The following is a 25530-nucleotide window of genomic DNA, read 5'->3' as shown; positions in this document are numbered from 1 at the left end:
GATGATCATGGCCAAGTAAGAAGGATCTTGTTTTTAACATTTGCCATGAATGTCTCCTGGGTTATGTACAAGACGCTCCGGACGGATACTGATGCCTCACTGCGATGCAGCTTCTGTTGGCCAAGCGCAGAGTGAGATACACTTGGGGAGAAGGACGGTTCTGACCAAACAGACCTGGTTGGCAGACGTTTCCTACTGCCAGGAGCAACTGACAGCTTACTGGGACCTTGCGCCCCTAACAACCCATCCCAAGGACATTCGGGAACCCTTTGTCACTTACCTTCAACAGGCTATTTCTGACAGGACACACACCCGGACTTCTAACACATCTAGTACATAGTTGCCTTTCTGTGTCAATTCCCAGCAAGATTGGGACATCTCTGCCACCGATGTTGGTGTGTGCTGGGCCCCTGGGCGGCCTGGTGGGTTGATAAAATGCTGGATTACCATTGTCACTGCCTGTGCTTTATGTATGACGCGTACGCTACACATCGTACTCTGTACCATGGTGAATTGAGAAATAGAGGAACTGTACCATGAATGACAGTGTTGAGGACTTTTTCTTGCTTTGTGATTTATCTTTGAAAACTAAATAAAATTAAAATAAAACATTTGCCATAAATGAGACATTGGGAAGATGGGGCCCAGTCAAGATGAAGTACCAGCCTGTAAGAGATCATCTATTCCACAGCTATACCAGAATGTGCTTTCTTTTGGCCCTTGGCTCCACGCTTGGGCCTGACTTGGATACAAAAAAAAGCAGCTTCCTGCAGAAACCTCATTTGAGACTGTGAATATAAAAAAACCCTTTCAAATGTAGTTCATCTTAACTCACAACACGCACCTATCCTCATGCACAGTGGCATTTGCTCTACTTCCTGCCCCTACGGTAGCTATTCATTTAGCGTTCTCCGTCGTGGATGACAGTGATGACCCTGGTTGGCGTAGCTGGGGAGGGGAACATCCTTTACAACGCAACTTTGACCACGCAGAGCCTTTACGACACAACTATTACAACGCATGCCATTACAACGCATTGCGCTGGGGAGCGCTCTAGGATAGGGAATAGATTTAATTTACTATCCATCACCTTCCCTACTGTCCACGGGGACTGGAGTTGGAATAGTAAATTAAACTATTCACTATCCAGCACACCTCAACACTATGAGTTGTAAAAGCATACGTTGTAAAACTTGCGATGTAAAGGCAGGCGTGGTAAAAGCATGCGCTGTAATGTCATACATCCAGCTGGGGACAGTGTTTCACTCTGGCATTCGCCACCTCTCTCTACTTAAGGACTCGCAAATGTACATGGATTTTGAATTCTTACCTGGAAGTTCAGTCACAGCTGTTTCAAGTACTTTTAGGAGTTCACATCAGAGTTTTTGGTAACAGTAGATTTTGACTCTCTTCAGGGAAACTTCCAGCACACATACAGGCCTCAGCCACCAATACATCCAACGAGCGGAGCACTCATAAAGTAATCAAAGGCACAAATCAATTCATGACTGCAATATAACAGCTATTATATCCAACGTCTAAATATATGGTCCTTCCACATTCAGTCAATTGATTCAAAGAGACTGGTATATGATATATTCAACTATATTCTTGCATCTTCAAAAATAATTCCTCAGCCCCAACCAACGCGTTTCGTCCTTACAACAGGACTTCAGCCACCCTTCGGAAGGCTGCTGATTAACTACTCATGGTCTAAAATGGAGGCTTTGGCCCTATGAAGATCAGTGTCTTCTTATACTATCAATGTCAAGGTATCAATACCCCACCATGTGCTTTCATGGGTCTTACCTTCCACCACGGCACCAATGACACCTAGATGTACTCTAATGGTTGTATTCCCCAAACACAGACCACTTACTCTACTGAGGATCCACCACCCTGCCTCCTACTCCACCATCCTAGAGACCTAAGATTGCCTTCCCAGGTCGGTTGCCGGGGATATGGCTTATAGCTTGGATATACAGGGGCGACTGGGTGCGAGATTGATCAGGACATCAGTGGTCGAGGAGTCCTCAGTCGATCCAGCCCAGAAGGCACACTGAAGGGGCCCAACACATTTGTTCTGTAAGCACATACATGACTTGTTGCTGGCTTGAAACAACTGTTTCTCTTCACAATTATTTCAACCCTTATCGCTTTTTTAGCCGATTAATTTGGGAAAGAGTACACAGAAAATTAAGTTGTTGACTTGTTTCTTTCTATTTTCTGGAAAGAGAGTTCCCCCTGTCACTTGCATTAAAGAAATCTCATACAGCGGCTCAGACTTACTCGCTTGAAACAGTATGGGGCAGGCGCCACAACAATTTTCTGGGTTGATTTAGCTGCCAGCCAAGCCCTTGTCTCTAACTGCACTGGTTTTTTGTAAACTAAAAAAACATGAAAATACTGAGCTGTACTGTGGTTCAAGAAGGCATAATGCCCACCTCGTTCCTTTGCAGCACTATCTCCACCAACATTAAGCTCCCAACATATCTCTGTGACCAGCTAATCTCCTTGCCGCCTCACCTATTTCCTTATGTGTGGGCAAGGATGGCAGCCATTTTGTTGTGCAAGCCTGCAGACTCTGGAATGGCCTTCTGAAAAGAAAGCCCCAAAACATCTGTTTTGCCCCTCCTCCCCCCACAAACAACCACCTCTTCAAAGAGTTGCAAGGCTAGATGAATATGCAAGGTGGGGTGGGGGAGATTTAGGGGGAAGATTTTAACATCAAATATTATGACCCTTTTGTGGCCAAGCTACTAGTGCAACTGCACCTTGAAATGATTTGAGTGTGTAGTACAAGGGGTCGAGCAATACTCAAGCAAGATGCCTGCTCAGTTCTTGGGCCCATTGGGCCCTTGAGCCTCAAACGAGCCAAGCTTTCAAATGGCTTCTGCCTGCTGCCTCTAACCTAATGTGCCAAGAATTAAATAAAAAATAATTAACCTCAGATGTAAAACCTGAGAGGGAAAGGTACCATATAGTGGCTGAATGTGAAATCCGAAAACCCTGGATTTTCTCCTGCTTCCCCCCCCCTAACCAAATTGTGTGCTCCTAGGCAAATATTTTATTTCAACATGATTCCTTTTTAGGTCTTGCCTAGGCAGCGCTCGTGCTGTCTCTTCAACCCGCTGTATTTAGGATATGCAACAGCAGTTGCGGCCCGTGGAGGTAGTTCTGTGGGGCGGAAAGGTGGGCGGGGGAGGGTAGTAAACACCAAAATACAGATCATTGGAGGTAAGTAAACAATTAAATAAATAAAACGAATTTCGTAGCGCGTGCGGCATTGCATTTTGCGATGCAGGGCGCACAACAAAATTAATTTTGTTTATTTAATTGTTTACTTACCTCCAATCATCCATATTCTGGTGTTTACTATCCCCCACCCTGCCCCTCCCCAGCCCCGTCTTTCCGCCCCACGGATCTCCCTCCACGGGCCGCAACTCTGCAACAGGGAAAAACGATTCCTGTGGGCTATGTATAAAATATTTGATAGTTATAAAGCTCAATGGCATATACTCATGGGAACAGATTGTCAGAGGGAGAATCAAAATCATACACACAATGGGTTGCAGGGTTTTTTTACTTCATTTTGCACTTTGTGAAGTAAAGTCTAACAAACAATGTGCTCAGTGTCCCAAGTGAACTAGAACCTAAAAAAGGTGACAGTTTTGTGACATACAATAAGGTTCAGTTTGTACAATGACCACAGGCACGTATAAACAAGATATTGACAGCCTTCTAACACAATAGTAGGGGGTGAAATACGTGTCAACGGCGTTTCGACCCCAAGGGCAAATAAGGGGTCTCATCAGACCCTAATAATGCGGGACACCTGAAGCAAAATAACAAGAATAGTAACGTAGGGCCAGATGTAGGTAAATTCAGTTTCGCAAGTCCTTAATAGCGATTTTTACCGCATCGCTATGAAGGACTCGCTAAATTGAATGGTGGTAGGCATCGCAAAAATATTTGTGATTCTTTACTATTCCTTAATTCCGAATCGCAAATTCAGATTTGCAATCAAGTAATACCATCCCATTCATTCCTATAGGCCAGGAGGCCCGTAGGAATGAATAGGATTTGCGCCCGCAATTTGCGAATGACCAAGAGGTACTCGCAAATTGCGGGCGCAATTTCAACGGTGCAAGGGTTCCAAAAGGGCACCCTGTTGCACCCCATAAATGTGCATGTGTGCACATGTGGCGCACATTCATGCCCTAAGGGCAATAAATGTGTACCACATGGCACTGTTAAAAAAGCAAATAAGTGCTTTTTTATAGGAAATTGCTAATTACCACCAACTTGAAGTTGGTGGTAATAAGCATTTCCTTAAGGCTAAAGTGCACTTTCTTTTATGCTACTTACATTGCATTTAAGGAATCGCAATTTGCGATTTCTTAAATGCAATCGCAAAATAGGGAATCGCAATTTTTGCGATTCCTTATTCTGCGAGTAGCTTTAATCTTACCTACATTGCTCAAAGCCAAATTGCGATCGCAAAGGTTGAAATTCTGTGAATTTCGGCGTTTTTCGGTCGCTATTTGGCTTCCTACATCTGGCCTTAAGTCTGCCAAATCATGGAGAAAACTCCGTATTGGGATATACCTGATACATTTAAAATTATAATTGACTGTCAGTGTGAAAAGTGCACACCAGTAAAAATATGGCTCAAGACAAGGTGTAGGATAAAACTGTATACTCACAAGGGACCCAGCCGAGCGCTAACAGCAGAAGAAAAAGGAAATGAAAAATCAGGCTATGATGCCATTTGAATTGTGTCATAAAAAGGCTTATGTAACCATACTGGCTACTCACCCCAATGTGAGAGGAAAGGGGACTGACAGTCTTTTGGCATATGAGTAGCAGCGTCTAAATCGAACCACTTACTCAACCCCTACAATTCTGTTAGAAGGCTATCATTATCTTGTCTAAACGTACTTGTGGTCTTTTGTACAAATTGAAGCCTATAGTATGTCACAAACTGTTATTTTTTTAGGTTCTAGTTCACTTGGGACACTGAGCACATTGTTTGTTCGACTTTATTACACAAAGAGAAGTGTGGCTCAATGGTTAGAGCGGCAAACCCTGATGCAGAGGTCTAGCCCAGGACCAGGGTTCAATTCCCCGCCTCGGCGGGTCTTGGGCTCAAAATTCCACAGACCTGATAATTCTTGCCTCGGTGCCTGTTCCAATCATGGAGTCCCACTCTGCAACTCTGGGCAATAACTTGCTTAATCTCCACAACGGCCCCCACAACGCTAAGGATGCCTGGCCTCCACCTTGGGGGTGCCCAGGAGTGGATGCCTCACAGGGAAAGCCAGGATGGGTTCCACAGCGGCATTCATACAAGCGCCTTGAGACCCGTGCGGGTGAGTAGTGCGCTATACAAGTACATTTAAAGTGCAAAATTAAGTAAAAACCCTGAACCCCATGGTGTGTATGATTTTTGATTCTCCCTCTGACAATCCGTTCCCATGAGTATATGCCATTGAGCTTTATAATTATCAAATATTTTACACATAGCCCACAGGAACCGTTGTTCCCTGTTGCATAATTGATACCCTGGTTCCTTGTGAGTTGGGTGACCCTTGTCCCTTTGTACACGTATTTAGGATATGGGCATAAAGCTCCTCTCACTTTCCGTCCATCTTTTTCATTGGCTCCTGCCCTTTGTAAATGGTGGTTTTTCATTGGTCAATAGGCTTAAGTCTCCCTCCTTAGTACCACCTTGTCTCTTCTTGTAACCTCCCATGAGGACACTCCCTTTGACATGTGTTGTCACTCCTTAGGCCCTAGCCTCAGAGCACTGTTTTCTTAAAGGGCTTCAGGCAGGACATACACTTGTTCCTAAGCAAGTCTGGCAGTGGTTACTCACTTGTGCATCTAACATTTATATGAGACCTATACATTGCCCTTCAACAGCTCCACTCAGAGCACAACCTAATCCAGAATTAATATAGTAATTATTGTGTCACATTTCAAAGCTACTAATTGTATAGATGGACAGTTATTTGAATGTACTCATGGTACTGTCTTGCATGTACTGCATTATGGGTAGGGTGTATTTACCATATCTTCTGCAGGGTGGAGTATCATGGGACCTCTTTTGGCCACATATGGTACTGCACCCTGAAACATGGATAGGTAAAAAACACTGGCATTAAATGCCAATAGCGCCAACTCCAACAAATGCAAGACCAATTGCATTTCCAATGCAATAGCTCTCACATTTGTTTAAGTTAGAGCTGTTGGCATTGAAAATTAAACATTTTTTACTTTTGCTTTTTTATACCATTGGCAATAGTGAAATGCTATTATAATACCTCCACTACTAATAAAAAAACAAAAGTAAAAAACATTGTTATTTTTAACGCCAACAGCTCTAACTTTAATAAATGCGAGACCTATTGCATTGCAAATGCTTGTTCTTTATTGTATTTGAGAGCGCTTTGAAAAACGTGAATTTAAGATGTATGCTTTACAAGCACCTCTCTTGTGTCTGATTTAAACACGCTTTAATGTTGCTTTATGGCAAAATGTAGACGACATATGGGTGGGGTGCACATGACAACTGACTTGCCTCAACCGCGGCGCAAATTCCGCCGCAGTGCGCATGTGCAGAACGGACAGCCCCCGGCCTTCCACGCAGGCGCCCACTCTTGCGTCATCGAAGAGTTAGTTCACTAATGTCATCGTTGTCAAAGGAGTGGGGCCTGAATATTTTCAAGTTCACGTTTTAAAACTGTCACTTCTAATTATCTCTCACAGCAGTGATATAAGCTAATGGTCAAAGGTGAAACGCTTCTGTATGTTGAATAAATATACCTTTTTGTATTTTAGAGAACCTTTTAGATAGCTTTGTTGCCAAACATGTTCAGGGCTCGGTTCTCCCTGGTAATTTGTTGGCTCGCCCAACTCAAGTTTGTTGAATCAAACAGAAGTACTTAAACAGTAAATCCTCTGGTAAGGGAGTTAGACCGACTATCACCAGAGTTAGACCGACTATCACCAGAGTCAGGACCGTGACGTTGAAATTGACAGAAAATGAACCAGACAACGGATGTCCTCAAACAACCAGGAACGCAGCTGGTCTTGCGCGTGTGTTTCACACCGCCCAAGGAAGCGGGCAAGGGATGGATGCTTCGTGAAACTTCTGGGAAGGTTCTGCAGGTCATTCGTGGAGACTTTGTTGTCCAGAGGGAACCTTTTTAAAGTGAAATTCTGTCCACCAACTCTCAGAGCTATGTAACCGGCTTAAATTTGGGTTATATTTTTCCCACAACCAAAGAAAGAGAAAGAAACACATTTTTGAGCTATAGACCTAAACCACTCAAAGAACCGTTCTGTTAGTAGTATAGATTTGCAACGCCAGTCATTCTTCCCAGTGAACCCACTGTGTCTTTCCCCGCCACAACCAAGAACCCTTTCAAGCTGCTGATTCTCCCCACCGCCTGACCACCAAGCAAAGAATCCAATCTGCTGACCAACCTTCTTCTGAAGGGCACCTCACAGGCAGCCCATGGTAAACATAAAAAACAGTCGGACACAGGGGAAGTAGGGCGTTTCATGTTTTAAAGAAGAAGCTCATGCTAAAATATACCACTGGCAAGCTTCTTTCCTGGCTTTCTAAAAATGTGCGCATTTTTGACTTCTCTAAACCTCGCAGAAAGCCGCGTCAGCAGTGTGAGGCACCAAGAGGCTCCCTGCTCAAAATACCAGTCTTGTATCGTTTCAGGAAGTTAACAGCAACGGAAATGTGTGGACTGGAGGGGAGCATATTTTTGGAAATACGGAGAGCAGGAAGTGAAACTAGTCTCTTTGCAGAAAAAAGCAGAACAAGCAATGGCAAAGCCAAACGGTAAGGCGTAAGTGGACCTTTTGGCTTTGCTGATGCTTATTGTCTGTGCTGAATTGAGAAATGACAAAATGCTTGTAGTATGCACATGCAAGACACATTGTGACGCAATAGGCTTGTGGATGGGTGGAGGACCCAACAGAAGAACATAGAGGGGAGCAACATGGAGAATGCATGGGGATATTTAAATGGGAAGAGCTGTACACGTGAGAGAGTACACATGACTCATGCACTCCCATGGGGTGCTGAAAGAAAGAGAAAAATGTAAACTTGGAAAGATACAAGTCATCCAATCAAAAATATGCTCTAGGGGAGGGAGAAACAGAAGCAGAAGAAGAAAAGCAATTGAATAAGACGTAAACGAATGAGACTGGTAATAAAGCCGATCAATCATACGCAATATGCCGAAAAGCCCATTTGATGTATTGGCACAATAGACAATAGGCATGCGACACCGAACAACTAAAAGCTGTCTGTAGGCAACAAAAAGAAAAAAAACCATAAGAAAACCTACACATTTTGTCTCTCGCTTTCAGACCGATTACAAAATTGTGTGACAGGAAGTTATAACACCAACGGTCTCAAACCCCGCACACTGAAAACAGAATGCAACTGATTGCATGGGACTTCCATTTTGTCTTATGTAGCAGGTGAGCTGCATGACCTGAGAAGGGTTGTGCTTGTGTCACCCGAGTGTACGAGTAATTGTGTACCATGCTACAGCCTTCCCTAAACATAGACGGTACCTAACCATGCACACGCCTTTTGTATCTCTGAATTCCGATATATGAGGGACGAGGTGATCATGCTGTCCGCGATTGCCGCAGAAAATTCAGAAACTCCAGATGGCATGTGTGCAGCTAAAAATCCTGGGGGTGACCTTAGACACAGACAATACTATCACACTCTATGCTACCCCTATACGCAAGTGATATGCCCTATAAGATATCTGTTTCCAAAACAGGCATGAGCAATGGTTTCTCACTGTGAATGGGTCACTCTCAGATTGGCCCCGTAAAAGTGAGGGAAGTCTACTAATGTGTTCATTAACATCTGAGGAAGCTGATAATCAATGTTACCAGATCAAACATCACTAAGGAAGAGCATTATGGTACTAATGTTGAGAACTCAATGGGTCGTCAAGAAGGTATAGCACCAATTGATATTTACTACCTAGCAATATATCTTCCAGTCCAAATTTTTTCCCACAACATAATGTAAGTGCGCCATCACTTGATTTTGACTATGACTGGCAATTGTTTCCCTGCTTCAAACTTTTCTTTTCTTATCCAGTTGATTAATGCAGTGGGTTCGGCTTGAATGTAACAACATTACACTTGTGTGTCTCTAGAGAAGAAGCATATACATTATTGTTATTTAGAGCTGACTGCCCATTCCATCGTTAAATTCAAAGATGTGTAAAAGTTGGTCCTTGTGCTTTGATATGTTAAGATTGACCACATTTCAAAAAGAATGCTCCATTCCCTCCTGGTTGCTGAACTTCTCAATTCCATTCAAAACTCTTTATATAGTACCCCATGCCTTCTAAGGGTCTGGCTTCAAATCCCAGATGAACACACATTCTTTTTATGCTCCATCCTCCTCGCTCTCAGTAGCATTTGTGTGTTCTGTTGCAGGTCTTAATACTGGGAAAGAGACGCTAATGCTCAACTGGACAAGATAAGCTTAAGACTTACAACGTCCTTTGCAAAAGATATACGGGAAATCTTTCTTCAAAGGTTACTTCTAAAGCTGACATTTTAGCACCCGAATTGATTGATAAGATTTTATCAATCGTGAAAGTGAACTTACAAGCTCTCCTCCTTTTAAATAGGTGGTGGCATTGCCCATCTTTAGGGAAGAAACCTTCTCAAGAATGACTGTTACGAGATAACAAGCAAGAGTACCTTGAAGATACTCAACGATAAATCACATCATCTAGTGCCAACGATGGGTGTAACTCAAAAGGTATAGTAGCACTGACCATGGATCACTTAGAACATTTTTGAAAGTATAAACTTGTTTAGGGAGAGTAGACCCCACATTCCTCATAAAACGCAAGCCCTCACAGGCTGTACCGATAAGTGGATTTGGACCAAACGTCTGCAAAGTGCGGAGCAGGGCACACAGAGGCCTCTCGTACTCTTAGGCAGCAGAGTGGTTGTTGGAGATGAAGTTGGAACAGTTTATGCTAAAAATGCTATTGTTGACAAATCAAATGATAGAACTCTAGGAACTTGATCTGGCTTGGTGGTGTCTTGAAAGCAAGGATTAGGTGGCGTGTACCTGCTGAGTTTTAAAACAGAATGTTTCTCTGGTCCCTGGAATTGATGCAGGTATGGACACAAAGAAACAGCTTCATCGTATAAAATGTCACCAGCAAAGGTGACTTACAATGATTCAAGTAAGTTCTCTAGATTACACAGAATTGTATAACTTAAAATCAGGGAAACTGAAGAGGGTAGTTAGCTAGCTGCTGAGTCAGCCATTGCATTTTCTAGGCTTTTTCGATTTTATTTTTCCCACCACATCAGAACAAAAGTACAGGTGACTGGTGTAATATATACCAAGAGCTATTATTCACTCTTTTAATTCAGAATGAGAAAATAGCTATCATCTTGCCATTAATGCCAAGCAACACCATATCAATCCATTCTGAAACTGGGAGAGGAAACAGACGAGGCATAAAACTTTCCACTTTTAATTCTAGTTGTTATAAGGTTAACCATGCGTTAACCTTTAATGAACAAAGTGCTAGCACAGTTTAGTAGATTTACATTTTTCTAGTAGATTTTTAGTTTCTCGCTAAATGGCATATATATATATATATATATATATATATATATATATATATATATATATATATATATATATATATATATATATATATATATATATATATATATATATATAAAAATCGCTAGCCTTCTCAGCTAGGCAGAAATTGATCTGATTGTAAATTCAAAACAATAGCTCGCATTGCCTTGGGCAATGCCTTATAATGAGCAGGCGTGCCAGCTTCTCGCCCCTCCCCCCACCATGGATCATCAGGCAGGAGCACCTCTCATTCAAACTACGTACCAGAAGGTGCCCTGTGTCATTACATTTCAAATGATGAATCCACTTCTGTGAGCCAGAATGAAATGCCACTTTAGGGTAAAATGATGCCACTGGCTTATAGATTATTTATTTTCCATACATCGAAAGACAAACAGGATTATTGATTTACAGCATTCAACTGCACCTGGATGTGACTTTCTAGTAGCAATTTTACTCAAGTCCCTAAGGCCTTCATTGGACTAAGGTTTTGTTTTAGCTTTTTAGAAAGTTAACTTTCCAAATTACAGACGGAGACAAAATAGAAATTTGGTAGATCTTTAGGATTTATCATCTAAGGTGGTTGCAAAGATGGGACAGAGAAGGGTAAAGGTCTCTGTTCATAGATGATATTTCGTACGGGTACCTCAAGCTTAAGAAAGTTCACGTGTTGGGCTCAGCAGACGTTCTTTTCACAGGTGTCCAAACTGTGCGGTTCTTTTTCCAGACGAAAGAATTAGGCAAGGACATTATTTTAAACAAATCGCAGAAAGATCAGTGAGGAAAGCGTTAGGTGTTGATGTTAGGTACTCAATGCACTTCAAGCAGGATTTGGTGTTATTGTGCCACTGAATCATCTAAACGCTTTACTGCAGACTCTAAGTTTCTGTATAACAGGGTTACAAGTTTGGGATATTTTCAGCAGGGGTACATATGTTTATAAATTTGCAAAACAAGTAGGTACACCAGATATTTGAATATATTATCAAAACAATAATTCTAGAAGCATATTTCTGGACTTTTTGTAATCTATTTGTATTTTTACTATTTTAGAGAAATAAAGGGTTTAGACTTTTCTTTTTAGCTGCTGAATAAATGTTGATAAAACACTCCATTGAATTATCCCAGATGTTGTTGGACAGATCCCTAGTTGACCCCTTATTCAGTCTAACACCGCCATGACTTACCTTGTTCAAGCCATCAAGCTCTTCCTCCTGTTTGGCCTTCAGCTGCCCAAAGACTTTGCCACCTGAAAAAGAAAGACAGCAGATGATTTGCTGCCACATTGTGAGGGATGACGATCACCACGAAGCACCGACTCATAAATTTACCTGCGATGTGGATGGTTCCACCAGTAGAATGTCACAACCAAACATCCCCAAAGTTAGAAATAACAAGGAGAAACAAAAATGGGTTGCCTTCATCTCCAACTGGAAAGTGTGTCGCCTGACTGCTGTCATTCAAAGGGGACATTGTGACTGGTTCCTTGGTTTCAATAATAAGATCCAAGAATTGCTGCTCTAAAAGTCCAACGTCTTACATGATCTTTGAGAGTACATTTTGCCCTAGGTTTGGAGCCAGAAAACTAATGATAGTGGAAAATGCAGCCCTATAAACACAGCCATCATACACTTGATGAACGTCTGCCTGTAAAGGGAGTGGTTTTTCTGATTTTGTACACTACAAACTCTGAAATCGCAGTGAATGACAACATAAGACTTTCAAATGGGCTTGGAATGCAAAGTCCCAAAGTCACATCTGGCCTGTGACTGCCTTCCCAGCACTAGCCAGTAAAAGCCAGCACACACAAAGGCCAAGGCCATGCCTTCCAGGATGCCAGGCACAATGGTGTCCTGTAGAAAGAGGGATCTTTGAGCTCTAACAAGGACTACCGGGGCAGAACAAAGCATGCATGAGCGTTTGGGCTCTTCAGACAGAGGTGGAAGAAAGATCTGTCTCATGGAGACCAATACAGCCCATAGGGGATATGCATCTTTTACGGTGGAAAACATAGTGGACATCAGCCTAAGAAGGCTGCCTTAGTCAAAGAAATAATGTTGTCCGGCTGTCTGTCTTCGCAAAAGGCTCCATGTCAAAACATCAACTGAAAAAACACACTCAAATGTACACTGGAAGGGTAATGACCTTTTCATAAATACCGGGTATTGCCCTTACATAAATACTCCCTTGAACTGATTTGTGTTCCTAACTCTATTCAAACTCACTTCCACCTTTTGTAGGTCTGGGTCAATTTACAATTCGAACGCCAGGTCTCGGGAGTTTAAGGGCAAGTGCTTGATAGTGGGTTTGGGCGTCTCCCGACACTCTTCTATAAATATCTTTAGTATTCCATGTTTTCAGCATATTGTTTGCAGTGTCTTTTCACATGATACCCACCAAAATGGCAGCCTGGGAGAACATTTCCCTCTGAACTCAATGGACAACTATTGCGTCCACAATGTCAAGTTACCTTGTCATTAAGGGTAGGACTGTAGCCTCCTCTGCACAACACAGTACTCTTGCTGACCCAAGCCGATTAAAATTGGGCTTTCTGAGGTCCAGAGAGGAGCTCAAGACTCAACTGTTTAAAGTGCACAACATCATGATGCAGTAACAGCAGGGACTAAGTAAGTAAACTTTTATTGTTTTGGGTTAATTAAAACCATTACAAAAATACATTAAAAGCACGTATCCTCAGGTAAAAGTTAAAAGAAGAAGTTAAAAACAGAGAGCTTTAGTTATAAAAGTAGTAGTGCATTAAATCAGTGTGCTAGGGCAGGTGAGCGTTGTTCATTGCATCTTATCTTGGCCATAGTTCCTTATTTTATCCTAATTTGTGGCTTATTAGTTTCAGCTCCACTAGTTTCAGGAATTTCACCAACTTCCCATTTAGTTGTGGAAGTCCTGGATCAAAACAAGCGAGAACTGCTTGTCTGCATGTGCGAATTCTTTGTTCATTAAAAACAGTTTTAGCAGGGCTACTCTTTCCTCTTTTAGCCCCGGGCAGGTGCATAGCAGATGTTCAAGATTTTCGTTCCCTGCACCGCACAGCCTACATTTTGACCCACAGTTCCTTCTCAGCCATGGTTGTAGATGTGGTATGGCAGGTTTGATTCCAAGCCTATGTTTTTAAAAGGCTTCTTTGGTTTTCCTGCCGTACCCCAGACCAAAGTAAGCTTGTGATTTATATGTGCACAGTGTCATCGAGGCGTGACTCCTGTGGGAAAAGGTGGCTTTATCTTCCACATGCAAGTGTCTTTTTATGCTCTTGTTTACTACATGCTTAAATTGCGCGTAGGGTAGTGAAGTTTCCCATAATTCTTTCCGACCTTTGACAGTCAGGGACTCCTCTAAGTATACTTTCGCCTGCAATTTGGAAAAGCTTCTCAAGTCTTGCCAAAGCTGATGGTTCAATGTGTTTTCTGGTGAATTCTTTATTTTATGCCAACACTTTAAATATGCCCCTCTTCTTGCAAGCGTTTGGCAGATCAGTCCGAATTCTAGCCGGATCTGGGCTTGTGAGGTGTAGGTTGGCAGGTTAAAGAGAAGTCTGTAGGCCTTTGCAATGATTATGTCCAACAGTTTCGCATCTGTACCTCTTAGAGCCTCACTGCCGTACGCGATAGATGACTCTATTTTGACTTGAGCCACGCGGAGCAGTGGCAGAAGAGTAGGAACATTCAAGTTTGACTTTAGCTGTTTAAGTGTCGTAGCTATCAGCATACCTTTCCTCTTGAAGGCCTCTAGTTGGTTTGAGTAGCGACCTCCTTTGTCGACTAGGATTCCAAGATATTTGTATTCAGAGCAGTTAGCGACAACCTTCGTTCCAAGGACCCTCGTGTGCGGCTTTTTATTCCCAGTTATAGACAAAACTTTGGTCTTGTCGACGTTTACTTCTAGAAGGTTTGCTTTGGCATATCCGTGCAGCGTGTTGATGAGATTCTGGAGACCTACTTCCGTGTGGCTAGCCAGGACCACGTCGTCTGCATAGGATATGCTGGGTAGCGCTTTGCCCCCCAGACAGGGTGCGTGCGCATTGCAAGCCTCTAGAGCAGGTGGCAGGTCGGCTGTAAATAGATAAAAAAGGGTGGGCTCTAAAACCCACCCTTGCTTTAAACCTTTTGTAGTCGGAATACGCCTAGAGAGGTGTGTGCCATTCCCGAGCTTTACCTGGACCCACGTGTTGGTATGCAATTCGATCAAGAGGTTTAGTAGAGGCGCGGGGATCCCCCAAGAGGCCAGTTTGGTCAGTAAGAATGAGGAGGGGAATGAGCTTTGGAATTTCCAACAATCAAGCCGGCATATAATGTTTAAATGTGTTATGCAACAAGCAGGGTGCATTAGAGGGGCTTAAGGCACAGTGGCAAGGGGGAGGAGTGTAGATTGGTAGGAGAACTAAGTGAGAGAGAATTTTGTAAAATAACAAAAAAAATTAGGGGGCCCATTAGGATGGCGGGCGGATTGCCCCCGCCAGGCCAGCGGTGGTCACCGCCAGCCTGGCGGGGGCAATCCACCCGCCATCAGGTCAGGAATGACCCCCCGCCATATTAGTATGGCTGGGGGGGGGGGGGGGGGGCCGCGGTGGACTGAAAGACCATCTGCCGCTTTTCCCGTCCAGGTCGCTTTGCGACCGGGGCGAGAAAGGTTTTATATGGTGGTGGTGTCTATCAGACACTGCCAGCCAAATTAAGATGGGTATTTTACAATGCCTTTCCGTGGCAGCAATGCTGCCACGAAAAAGGCATGCGGAGTCTGCTTTGGGGGCCCGTTGCGGGCCCCCAAGGACTCCAGGGGGGTGGAGGGTGCACATGGGGGGTGCCTATGGTACCCCCCCTGCATTACAAAGGACGACGTGGCAGGCACCGCGCGGTGCCTGTCATGTTGTGTTTTGCAATGCACAATGTATTTTTAGCATTGCTTTCAGCACCGCCCACCGCAATGCTAAAAATACGGGATGCGCCCGCCACTGTGGCAGGCGCATCCTAATACCTACAACGGGACCCCCGCCCTTATGGCAGGCGGTCCCTATCACCGGTAGGATGACGGGCGGACAAAGTCTGCCCGTCATCCTAATGGGGGCCTAGGACTTTCAAAACAGAGAGAGGAAGAGTGTGTGTTCGTTCTTAACTGTGTGTATGTAACAATTCCTGGCGGAATCCGACAGACAGCATACCATACCTGTCTGAAAGCTCCGGCACCCAACTATTTATTTGAAAATACATTTATAACACCCCAAACATCCCTCTGAAATTACAGCCCTGAGTAACAGTCCCTCTCATCACGTTGGATGTCTTTGTACAGTGCTCCGCTGTGATTAGCTAACTTTGTGTTCTATAAAAAACATACACCTCCATACACCCAAATACTAGGTCTGTCAGGTTCATGGGCAGGCAGTTTTTATTTATTTAAAACATTTGTATAGCACAGCTGTCACCTTGCAGGTATCCTGGCGCTGTAAAAAATAACTCCTAAGGTGGAAGGCATTGGGGGCAACCGAGCGAGGTACCAGACTTAAAGTTTGGGGAAAAGCCAGGTTTTGATCCGCTTTCTGAAAGGAAGAAGTTCGGTTGTTTGGCGAATGTCGAGGGGCAGGCTGTTCCACAGTTTTGCGGCTGCAACTCTGAAGGATCTTCCTCCGGTCCTGGCTTTGTTGAATCTTGGTACTGTGACAAGGCGAGCTGTGGATGAACAGAGGGCTCTGGTTGGGAAGTACCAGGTGAACATAGATTGCAGGGAGCTGGGCCCGACTCCGTGCAATGCTTTAAAAACGAGACAGAGTGATTTAAAAGCCACTCGCTGTTTCATAGGGAGCCAGTGCAGCTCGGCCAATGCCGCTGTGGCCGAGGATCTCCTTTTCCAGCTGAGGGCCAGTTTGGCAGCGGCTGTTTGAACTCTCTGGAGACGGTCTAGTAGTACAGCTGGGGCCTCGAGCAGCATCGCATTGCAATTGTCAAGGCGACTGAGAATGGTGCACCTGACTATTAATGTCCGTGCCTGAGAGGGGAGAAGTGGCATGATCTTGCGTAAGGAGCGCAGAAGGGCCGAGCAGGTGGACACTGTTTTCGCGACCTGCGTCTCAATGCTAAGTTTGTTGTCCATCATGACACCGAGGTTGCGGACGGAGGTGACCGGTTGTGGCTTATCCGGGGTTTCCGGGGGCCAAAATTCGTCTGGGAACAGGCGGGGGAATCCGACTTCCGGCACAGAACAAGACCTCGGTTTTGGAGGAGTTAAATTGCAGGGAGTTATCGTGCAGCCAACCCGCTGTATCTCTCAGACAATCGTGAAACGATTCCAGAGGGATCGATTCTTCACCCTCCCACGAGAGGATGAGCTGAGTGTCATCAGCGTAGTTTATGGCTTTTAGCCGATGGGATTTTATTAACGTAATCAAAGGTGTGAGGTAAACGTTAAATAAAATAGGGCTGATGGACGAGCCTTTGGGCACCCCATGGGAAACCGGGGAGAAGGCAGATTGAAACGGGGGAAGGGAGACGGCCTGCCTCCTGTCCCGTAGGAAGGAGTGAAACCAGAGCAGTGCAGTGCCGTCCACCCCCGCCTCCCTTAGTCTCCTCATCAGAATCACGTGATTGACCGTATCGAATGCGGCAGACAGGTCCAGCAGGATCAGGGCTACTGCCTGGCCCCTGTCTGCACGCATACGGAGATCCTCCATGGCAGTGAGAACCGCTGTTTCAGTGCCATGGGCCGGACGAAAACCAAATTGTATTTCGTCCAGGATGTGATTCTGCTCCAGGTGTTTGGAGAGACAGGAGCTCACCCAGCGTTCGGCGATTTTCGCCGGGAAAGGCAACAGGGAGATTGGCCAATAGTTCTGTAGGCACTCGGGGTTCAAGGAGGCTTTCTTCAGTAGTGGGGAAATGAAAGCCTGTTTCCAGGGAGCCGGAACAAGTCCGCAGCGCAGGGATTGATTGCAGATCCTGCAAAGGGTGCAGAAGAGTTCCTCTCCGAAAGCCTTCCATGTTTTTGGGGGTAAAGGGTCGAGAGGGGAACCCGAGGAGATTCCGCGAGCCAAGCTGTCAAAATCCACCTCAGAAATGGGGGGGGAATACCCGCAAGCGATTCATGGGATGGCACCCTGGGCTGACCGTGTCATAGTTGGTAGTATCAGACCTGGGGCCGTTGAGACGGCCCAGTGAGGGGGAGGTGCTCAAGTTTTGGATAATGGCCTCAATTTTGTCCTTAAAAAACTGTGCGAGATTGTCGCAGAGTGCTTGTGTGGGGGGGATAGTTTTTTTGGCACAGTCAGGGTGGGTGAGGTTGTTAAGGATCTGGAAAATACTTCTGGAGCTGTTGGCGGCTGAAACTATAGTAGAGCAGAAGTAGGTGGATTTGCATTTAATAATTGCTGATTTATATTCCAGGAGTTTGTTTTTCCAAATTAGTTTGTTGGTATTGGAGTACCCTTGCCTCCATTTCCTCTCAGCCTGTTTGCAGGCTAGTTTAAGGGCCTTCAGGGAATCGTCATACCAAGGGGCTGATGCTCTACCCTTAGGCTTGCAACTTTTTAAGGGAGCACGGGAGTTCGTAGTTGAGGATATCCTAGTGCAGAGGGCCTCATAGTTGTCCTCTACTGGATTATAGGGAGAGGAGCTGTCCTCCACTTGGAAAACGGCACCAGTAGTTCTCAGTTTATCCAGAGCTTTCCAATCTCTGTACATGAATTCCGAGGGGGTGCTGTGAGCCTGCCTTCTGTCCCCCTTACTAGTGATATAGAATTTAAGAAGGGAGTGATCAGTCCAGCCCATAGGCAGGATATCACTCAGGTGTACTAGCTGAGGGGTAGAGAAGATGAGGTCGAGTCGATGCCCTGCTTTATGAGTGGGTTCCTTGACTAGTTGTTAGAGGCCCACACTCTCACAAGAGAGCAGTAAATTGTTCAGTCCGGTGTCTAGAATGCCATTCGGCCAGAGGTTAAAGTCACCCCCAATAATCAGCTTGTTGTGGGAGGTCGCCATATTGGTGATGGAGGTAAGAAGCGATTGTTGTTGTTGGGAGTTAAAGGTCCCCGGAGGGCGGTAACAGATAATTACCGTGAAGGTAGCTCCAGTGTGACTTTTTATGGAGAGGCCGAGGAGCTCGGTCCCAACGACCGGATCCATGTCTAGGCTGGTGATGAGCCATGAGGCTCTATAGATAATACCTACTCCACCACCGCGGCCTTTGGGTCTAGGGAGATGTAGGATTTTGAAATCCGGTGGACAAGCCCAGTCTAGTTCGATTTCACAATCGGCGTGGGTCCACGTCTCAGTTAGAAAAAGAACATCTAAGTGATGGGTGTCAATCAATAGTTGAATTTCGTCGGCATGCTTTGGTAGTGATCTGACGTTTAGAAGTCCTCCCAAGAGCAGACCCCTAATAGCGAAGTCATGTAGTGGGAATGCGGTTTCAGTGAAAGTGAGAAGACCTTCGTGCGCATACTCTCTCAGGTTGAGCAGGGTCTCACGAGTGTAAAGTGGGGCGGGGGCACAGGGCCTTGTGGGAGCTGGAGCAGAGTGGCCCGCGCCCGTCGCATCCCGGTGGCGGACGGGCTTTCCTTAGGCGCGCAGACGGCGCGCCCGCTGCGCTCGTCCGCTGCGCTTCCGAGTGGGGAGCATTTTTATAGGAAGAGGGGAGGAAGGGGGCGTGGCTTGTAGCGAGGGGCGTGGCCAATCGTCTCGTGGGCGATGGGGGCGCTGCGATGGTAAACACACACAAACGCACAAGTTTTAAAATCACAGGTGATGTCAGCAAGGTGTAAAATATGGCAGCAAAGTGGCTCCCGGCTTCCGCCTCAGGAGAAAGGATGAAGACGCCTGCTCGTGGTTCAGCACGGCGCTTTATAGTGCAAAAGGGGCGTGGCTTGTAGCGAGGGGCGTGGCCAATCGTCTCGTGGGCGATAGCGGCGCTGCGATGGTAAACACACACAAACACACAAGTTTTAAAATCACAGGTGATGTCAGCAAGGTTTAAAATATGGCAGCAAAGTGGCTCCCGGCTTCCGCCTCAGGAGAAATGATAAAGACGCCTGCTCGTGGTTCAGCACGGCGCTTTATAGTGCAAAAGGGGCGTGGCTTGTAGCGAGGGGCGTGGCCAATCGTCTCGTGGGCGATGGCGGCGCTGCGATGGTAAACACACACAAACACACAAGTTTTAACCCGTTAAGCGCGCTGAAAACATTCCGCCCCAGTGCGGACGTTCGATTGCGCTAACGGGATTCGGATGTCCAACTGTCGTGCGCAGCACTAGCGAGGTAGTGCACGCGACGACGGTTGGACGTTCGCAGCACTAACGGGGTTAAAATCACAGGTGATGTCAGCAAGGTTTAAAATATGGCAGCAAAGTGGCTCCCGGCTTCCGCCTCAGGAGAAATGATAAAGACACCTGTTCGTGGTTCAGCACGGCGCTTTATAGTGCAAAAGGGGCGTGGCTTGTAGCGAGGGGCGTGGCCAATCGTCTCGTGGGCGATGGCGGCGCTGCGATGGTAAACACACACAAACACACAAGTTTTAAAATCACAGGTGATGTCTGCAAGGTTTAAAATATGGCAGCAAAGTGGCTCCCGGCTTCCGCCTCAGGTGAAATGATAAATATATTATATATTATATTATAAAAAATATTATCACCACATAGCTATCACCAAGCTTGAGCAGTACTTTTAAGGACTTAACTCAGGTGGTCTGCATTTTTATCAGTGCAGGTCAAGGTCAAGATACAAGTCTACGAATGCAACTTGTAAATGTACGACTGACACACAATGTCTGATAACAAGGAACACTGCAGAAGCAAAGACAGAAAGTTCTTGAATGGTATGATACACTGAGGACCTTTGAAAGATCCCAAAAACGCAAAATAAATGCCGCAGGTGTAGAACTAGTTAACGGTTATTATAGATGACACACACATAATATATATATATAATATATATATATATATATATATATATATATATATATATATATATACACACACACACACACACTAACATACATATGTATTGGTAAGGTTATGTACTTAAAACTGTAATAGTAATTTCGAGTAATAAAAAGTAATTCATTAAAAACAAAAATCACATTCAACTAGATTTATTTAATTTAAAACATTTATGGGTAGTAATGACTTTTTTAGGACTCAGGGGTGGGTAGTGAATGGGGCTGTAGGGGTTTTTATGGCTCAGAGATGGATAGTGTTTAGGGGTAGTGAGGACATTTTATGGTTCTGGGACTGATAGGGGCTGTAAATAATGTAAGGGCTTAGGGATGGTATTGTACAGGCGTATACAAATTTTTTATGGCTAAGGGATGGGTAGTCTGTAGAGGTATTAATGAGTTTTTTGGGCCTAAGTGTCGATAGTGGATAGGGGTACCAAGGAATTTTTAGAGTTCTGGGATGTATTGGGTGTATATGGGTAGTAAAGATCTTTAGGGCTAAAGTATAGGTAGTGTATCGGAGTAGTAAGGAGTTTTATGGTTCAGGGTTGAATAAAATGCTGATTTAGTATAGCACACCTATTAAAAAATATAATAATTCATGAGCCCAAAATCACTTTAAATCTCAGAAATAACTAAGACCTCACTAATGATATGGGAAAAAGTGGCAATAAAACATGGTCTAAGCACAACCGTGGCCATGTCCACTCTAATCCATTGTAGCGTGGCTTTTCCCCAGGGATGGACGCAGCAAGATTTGAGAACGGCAAAGGTGGGACCGCCTAACAATCCGACATGCTTGAGAAGAGACTGATAAAGTCCTTTATGGACTGCCAGAAATCCTTTCAAGGGTCCATACACAGAACCCATCCTTAGGAGTTGTTGAACATGAAAGAAGAGCAGGGTAAGTGGGGAAGGTATACCACCAAATTCTTCCAAAACAACTTACCTGGGGTGGCTACGTGTCTGATCACACTGTATTGGAAGAAACAAGAAACCTCACTGAGGGTCTGCGTGCCCAGAATCTATGTCATACAACTGTGATGGAGAAGTTAACGCATACTCCTAAAATCTGAAAAAGAATCTGATCTAATTTGGTCTCCAGTAGTGGAATACCTAAGACGACTGACTCCCTCGCCAAAAGCTTGTAGTATCTAACATTCCAGCCCTGGATGTGACAGAAATTGAAGTAAACTCTATATCATAGACAATGGACTGTAATCGTACAGGAGGGGATGTAGAGTAACCCTGGAAGGTTTTTAGCGATGTGAGGTGCCGGCGAAGGAAATGGCGAATACGGGGATCTATGACGTTACAACGCAGGCTATTACAACGCCTGCTGTTACAACGCGGTTTTTACATCGCATACCATTACAACGCATAGTGCTTTTAGGCGCTGGATAGTGAATTATTTAATTTACTATTCCAACTCCAGTCCCCGTGGATAGTAGGGAAGGTGTTGGATAGTAAATTAAATATATTCCCTATCCTAGAGCGCCCCCCAGCGCAATGCGTTGTAATGGTTTGCGTTGTAATGGTTGCGATGTAATGGTAGTGCGTTGTAATGCTTGCGTTGTAAGTGATGTTTACCCGAATACGGTTTTGTCATTATGTTCTTTGTGGTTTACTAACCTTAAGTCAGACAGACAGCAATATCCATACACAAACTACTACAGTGAGATTATATACACGATATGGGATTTACAGGAGATGTAGCACAATGATTTGAACGTCTCTGGTCACATGTAGGGCAGTGTGACTGAAATAATCTAGCATGCGTATTTATATGTGATGTCATGGTCACATGACGTATAACTTGCGTTATGAAACTAAATAAAATATGTTATAGAAAAAATATATAATTAAATATAAATTAAAGAATACATCAAGCCCTCGATTTTAAATGGAAGTAAAACTTTACATATTATATAAATGGAAGTAACAAATGACATTCGTGCCAGGGTGAAGAATGTCCCCGAGTCTTCTAGCACCTCTCGGTACCAGGTATTTATGGTGGCTGGCTCAGTCATACACAGTGTTACTAGATGACTCCATGTCGCTAGAACACAACTTTTTCAGTCCTGGAACTTTTGTTGCTTTAGGAAGTAAGCTCCATCCCTAATTGTTCAATTTCCTCACCCAGAATGCACTGATTTGTGAAATGATAGCAAGGAACTGAAAACAAGGAATCGTGTTGATATGGAGCAATCAGGTAACCCTAGGCATACAGTAACCGATAGAAAGCAGCCTATGTAAGGGCTGCTTTCTGTGCTGCTAGTGCAATGCCTTGTCCCCTGCAGTCAATGGACTGAATGCTCCAGCAATGCAAGTGACCTTGCTGATGGCAATTCCAAATTACATGGGCAGCTTAGCAGCATGTGCAGAATCTAGAGGTTCCAGTGGCTGACCCTATCAAGAGATGGGATCCCCTTGGGAAGCCTGTAACATGCGGTAGAAAGGGGGGAGACTGCATTGGCCCACGTTGGAGCTAAGATGGGACACTTAGGAAACGTCTTCTGTACCTTGAGACACTTGTGGTTTTGGGAAGTGTCCATATGGCACATTCTAGTTAGCGGTCTAGTGTAGCTGATGACTCTGCGTGCTAAAGGTTGAGGTTCCGTTCTCCTGTAATGGGGTTCTGGGATTACTAGGACTTGCGGAAAGGTAGATGCAGGGTGGTGCTTTACTCCTACAATTATGTTTCCTTTTGTTCTATTAAAATGATTACTGAATCCCAAGAATGCGGAGCAAGAATCGGTTTCTAGAACTTTTAAACCTCCATTTCCTTGCATCTGGGACAGTTCCTCTTTCCTCCATTCTGTCATTTGCAAATGATTTTCCCATTATTTGTGCATCAGGTATTTTAGGTCTGTGCATAAATTGTATAATTTCCACTCCTTGTAATCTCACGAAAATTCAGCACAATTAGTTGAGGTGAGTAAAAAGCTTTAGGCCGGTATCTCACGTGACTGCTAGATGACAGCATAGAAACAAATATTCAAGATACTAGTGGAAACTAGCGCCTTCCTATTACAACTTCTCCCCCGTGGGCAAAAACTGCATGTGATTATACGCTATGTTTGCAAATTTCGCTTAAGTCAAATCAGAAATTAGGCAAGGCTATGTGTGCGTAATGGAGATTATGCATATGCCTCTTTTTATGCTGAATATCAGCTCTCCAGACCAGCACACTATTTAAAACAATGAGTGTCATTACCCTTTTGAGGGAAAGACCCCTTTTTCTACCACCCGCGTTTCCAGGTATCAGTGAACTGGGGTGGCGAGAACAAAAACGTACTCAGATACTTTGGAAAAGACATGGGTGTAGGTTGAGAACTATGAGAGGTCTTAGTTGCACCACAACATAGTATCTTGAGAGCACTACTTGGTGGGTGTCCCTACTGGGAAAGGGTATGTATGTGAGTTCATGCGGTTGGTTAAGCCTGGGGTTGGACAGATAGATGTACGATGTCACGCTCAACTTGTATCTGCCTGGGCTACATTGATGATTGTGCATCTTGGGTATCTTAAAGTAGTTAACAGGGAGAAGCAGAAGAACTTCAAAAGTTTGGCTGGACAAAGGGTACCAACTCCCAGAAACATTATAAGTACACCCTTTAACTACTGATCAATGATTTAGAGATTAATGTTGGGCAGGATAAGTCCTTCCTTGTCTTTATTTTTGCAGGGAGAGATCCTGGGAAAATCTAGACACAAACCATAGTGGAGGAAACCACACGGTGAGTGTGAGTATTCTGTTGCAGGGCTTCCACCCATGTTGTGGGCACACTCAGGTTGTGTGTTCTCGAGCCCTGGCATGATGCCTATTCACATCTGCCAATGTACCGCCAAAACCCCCAGGTAGTAGGTCTCAAGGGTTTAACCATCGCAAAGCAACAGGACGCACTTTAAAACCTGGTATGTTGGCATAGGATTGGGCTGATGAAATGAGACTGCAGGCTTTGCCAGTGAGTGAACCTCTCTGGGCACACTGGGGGTGATCAGCAGGCTTCCTACAGGAAAGTGAACGTCAAGCTTTTACTGAGGCGTGATGAGTTGAAGTTGAATTTTAAAACCCCAAGCGCCTGGAATGTGGGGTTTTGGTTCAAGTTTTGACATCTCTCCAGCACAACTGCACAGCACTGCAATCACTGGAAGGTACAGTGGACACATGGAGGTCTGTCTGGCCTGCTGTCACAAGCACCCCTAGGAAATCATCTCATGTGCATTGATCACGTGAACAGAGGCGTTTTAGGGCCAACATAGAGCAGGGTGAATTCAACCAAAGCAATCTATCACGAGAACAGCAGGATTTAGATTTCTTGACCAAGGACCTAGAAGATAAGATGACCCAGTTAGCTGAAGGCCAAGCAGGTGCTGTCCTGTCTCCCTGCTGCTTATGCTATGTGCAAATGGAAAATGCAAAGTAAGGAATCAGACTACTCCAGAGTAGGCGAGGATGGATGCTAATCAGGCCCTACTGCTGTCAAAGCTTTTACATTATCCCTTTAGGGTGCTGACAAGTCCAGAAAATGTCTGCCACTTGAAAGAACTATTGATTACCACTTCTAAGATCTACGGTCTTGATCCTACCAGCTGGAATGGAGAAAGGTCCTCTGCGTGGCTCTGGAGAGTGCGGGGAAGACGCAAATGAATCATACTTAGATACCAATTCACGTCATCATGATGCTGTATTGTTCAAATATGACTCTTATGAATCCCTTCATGTACCTTTTGTAAACGTTATCACATAAGATGCAAGGCGCTCAGATACCTTCGGGTCTAGCTAGCGCTATATAAAACTCCAAATAATAATAATGATAGGGCGCTCATCCTGCACACGGCCCTTACAGCCCAATGGGGAGCACCGGACACCTCTCCCCGTCACATGTAGCATCCATCTACGCCAGTGGGGGAAGGGAACAG

The 25530-nt window shown here is 44.6% G+C and overlaps 1 protein-coding gene across 1 annotated transcript in view; it reads right to left on the bottom strand.

Annotated features, from left to right (window-relative positions):
- Positions 1-25530, bottom strand: part of AIF1 (allograft inflammatory factor 1) — an 84295-nt gene that overhangs the window by 18721 nt on the left and 40044 nt on the right. Inside the window, exon 2 of the mRNA XM_086924609.1 lies at positions 11863-11924. Within this exon, the coding sequence (XP_086780735.1) occupies positions 11863-11924 (62 nt within the window). The remainder of the gene's footprint in view (positions 1-11862; positions 11925-25530) is intronic.

This window comes from Lissotriton vulgaris, chromosome 5, assembly GCF_964263255.1.
Source record: "Lissotriton vulgaris chromosome 5, aLisVul1.2, whole genome shotgun sequence".
In the NCBI taxonomy this organism is placed as follows: domain Eukaryota; kingdom Metazoa; phylum Chordata; class Amphibia; order Caudata; family Salamandridae; genus Lissotriton; species Lissotriton vulgaris.
Note: the sequence above shows the minus strand (reverse complement) of the source record. Positions and strands in the feature narration are given on the sequence as shown.